This window comes from Portunus trituberculatus, chromosome 3, assembly GCF_017591435.1.
Source record: "Portunus trituberculatus isolate SZX2019 chromosome 3, ASM1759143v1, whole genome shotgun sequence".
NCBI lineage: Eukaryota > Metazoa > Arthropoda > Malacostraca > Decapoda > Portunidae > Portunus > Portunus trituberculatus.
This window is the reverse complement of record NC_059257.1, coordinates 3,684,370-3,686,869: the sequence shown is the minus strand read 5'-3', so window position 1 is coordinate 3,686,869 and position 2,500 is coordinate 3,684,370. Positions and strand designations below refer to the sequence as shown.

The window sequence follows — 2,500 nt, the reverse complement described above, 5'->3', positions numbered from 1 at the left end:
TTCCTGCTATTGACGTTTTCTGTGATTCTCTCTCCTCTCTTTTTTTTTTTCGTTTTTCGTTCTTCCTTTTTCATTTATTCTTTCTTCTTTTATATCTTGCATTTATATTTTTCTTTTCGTTTTATTCTTTTCTCCTTTTACTGTGTTCAATTTTATTTCCTTCTGGTTTGAGTTCGTCTCTTTTATATACGTACTGTTACTATTCTACTATTAACCCCTTCAGTACCACGACGCGTTTCCATATTCACTCTGCTTACTATTTGGTGATTCTATACAGCTTCAGAAACTCATGTGGGGGATTAAAATAGTGAAGACTGTGGCCATTAATCTTCTATCCTCCATACACCCTTCCTAATGTCAAGAAAATGGTCTAATCGTACACAAATCTCAAGGTGAAAATGTGTCCCAGTACAGAAGGGGGTCAAAATAGTGAAGACTGTGGCCATTAATCTTCTGACCTCCATACATCCTCCTAACGTCAATAAAATGGTTTAATGGTACATAAATCTCCAGGTAAAAATGCTTCCCAGTAGTGAAGAGCTCAACATTATTCAAGTTAATCTAAACTACTAAATACACCAAGATATAAATCAATAATAATAATAATAATAATAATAATAATAATAATAATAATCTATCAACGTGCTTCTATATTTTAAATGTCACTTTCTCTACCACTTCTTTTATATACATTGAGAAAAAGATTACTAGTGAATTAAATACATAACAATCCATGCAAACAACAATTCTCTCTCTCTCTCTCTCTCTCTCTCTCTACTACGACTACATAACCTATAATTTACTTCCCTCCTTATTCTCTATCAATACTACTCCCTCCTCCTCTCTCCCCCTCCCGCTCATTCTCTACCTCTTCACCAATCTCCTTCTCTCTCTCCTCACCATCTCTCTCTCTCTCTCTCTCTCTCTCTCTCTCTCTCTCTCTCTCTCTCTCTCTCTGTGACTTACTGTATCTCTTGGGGCCGTCCTCGAGGCAGAAGGTGAGAGTAAGAGTAGCGTCATCCTCGAAGAACTCTGTGGCGAAGGCGTCCCACCACAGATTGTCCGACTCCTGAGGGGGGGAGGAGGAGGAGGAGGAGGAGGAGGAGGAGGAGGAGGAGGAAGAGGTAGGGTTATAATTGTGTTGCTGTGGCTGTTCTTGTTCACTCACTCACTCACTCACTCACTCACACACACAAAAGACAAAATATTCCAGTTCAATTTTTTGTTTTGTTCTTTTCACTTGAAACACACACACACACACACACACACACACACACACACACTTTCCTGTTCGTGTGTGTGTGTGTGTGTGTGTGTGTGTGTGTGTGTGTGTGTGTGTGTGTGTGTAGACGGGGCCCTGAATGGCAACTCTCTCTCTCTCTCTCTCTCTCTCTCTCGCTAATGTTGTGGGTAGGAGAGAGGGAGAGGGGAGAGAGAGAGAGAGAGAGAGAGAGAGGGGGGGAGTGATTGGTCCCCAGGGTGACTGTTCTCTCTCTCTCTCTCTCTCTCTCTCTCTCTCTCTCTCTCTCTCTCTCTCTCTCTCTCTCTGTGTTCATTCCTCTTTTCAATAATTCAACCCTCTCCCCCTTCTCCCTCTTTCTCTCCCTCCTTCCCTCCCTTCCTCCTCCTCCTCCTCCTCTCCTTTCCCTCCCTCATTATCAATCCTCCTCCTATCTCCACCATCATCACCTCTCTACCTCCCTCATTATTATCCCTCCCATCCTTCTCCTCCTATTCGTCTCTCTCTCTCTCTCTCTCTCTCTCTCTCTCTCTCTCTCTCCCTGCCGTTCGTTTCTTTCAGTCAGCGATCTCTCTCTCTCTCTCTCTCTCTCTCTCTCTCTCTCTCTCTCTGTGTGTGTGTGTGTGTGTGTGTGTGTGTGTGTGTGTGTGTGTGTGTGTGTGTGTGTGTGTGTGTGTGTGTGTGTGTGTGTGTGTGTTATCATAAAGCTTTCTTTCTTAAAGCTTTCTCTCTCTCTAAATTTTGTTAACCTTATCATTATCACCATTATACTCTCTCTCTCTCTCTCTCTCTCTCTCTCTCTCTGTGTCTCACCTCTGATCGCTGTTGTAGCCTCTTGTTCAGCTCGTAGAGTCTGAAGTCAGGCTGGCCGAAGTAAGGTGTGTGTCGCCTGCAAGGAAACAAAACACACGGTCAGGGAAACGTGTCGTCACTAAAGTCTTCTTGGCACAGATGTAAACAAACCCACGTGGACAGTCCTGGTGAGAGGCTGTTGTTGTTGTTGTTGTTGGTAGTGGTAGTAGTAGTAGTAGTAGTAGTAGTAGTAGTAGTAGTAGTAGTAGTAGTAGATAGATAGATAGATAGATAGATAGAGAGAGAGAGAGAGAGAGAGAGAGAGAGAGAGAGAGAGAGAGAGAGAGAGAGAGTGTGTGTGTGTGTGTGTGTGTGTGTGTGTGTGTGTGTGTGTGTGTGTGTGTGTGTGTGTGTGTGTGTGTGTGTGTGTGTGTGTGTGTGTGTATTGTTGTTGTTGATGATGATGAT

At 43.2% G+C, this 2,500-nt stretch overlaps 1 protein-coding gene across 7 annotated transcripts in view; it reads right to left on the bottom strand.

Annotated features, from left to right (window-relative positions):
• Positions 1 to 2,500, bottom strand: part of LOC123507756 (LIM domain-binding protein 2-like) — a 55,090-nt gene that overhangs the window by 31,579 nt on the left and 21,011 nt on the right. For all 7 annotated transcript variants that reach the window (XM_045260933.1, XM_045260949.1, XM_045260962.1 and 4 more), the window contains exons 2-3: positions 2,054 to 2,129; positions 967 to 1,069 (exon numbers count right to left, since the gene is read on the bottom strand). In XM_045260933.1, coding sequence (XP_045116868.1) covers positions 967 to 1,069; positions 2,054 to 2,129 — 179 coding nt within the window. The remainder of the gene's footprint in view (positions 1 to 966; positions 1,070 to 2,053; positions 2,130 to 2,500) is intronic.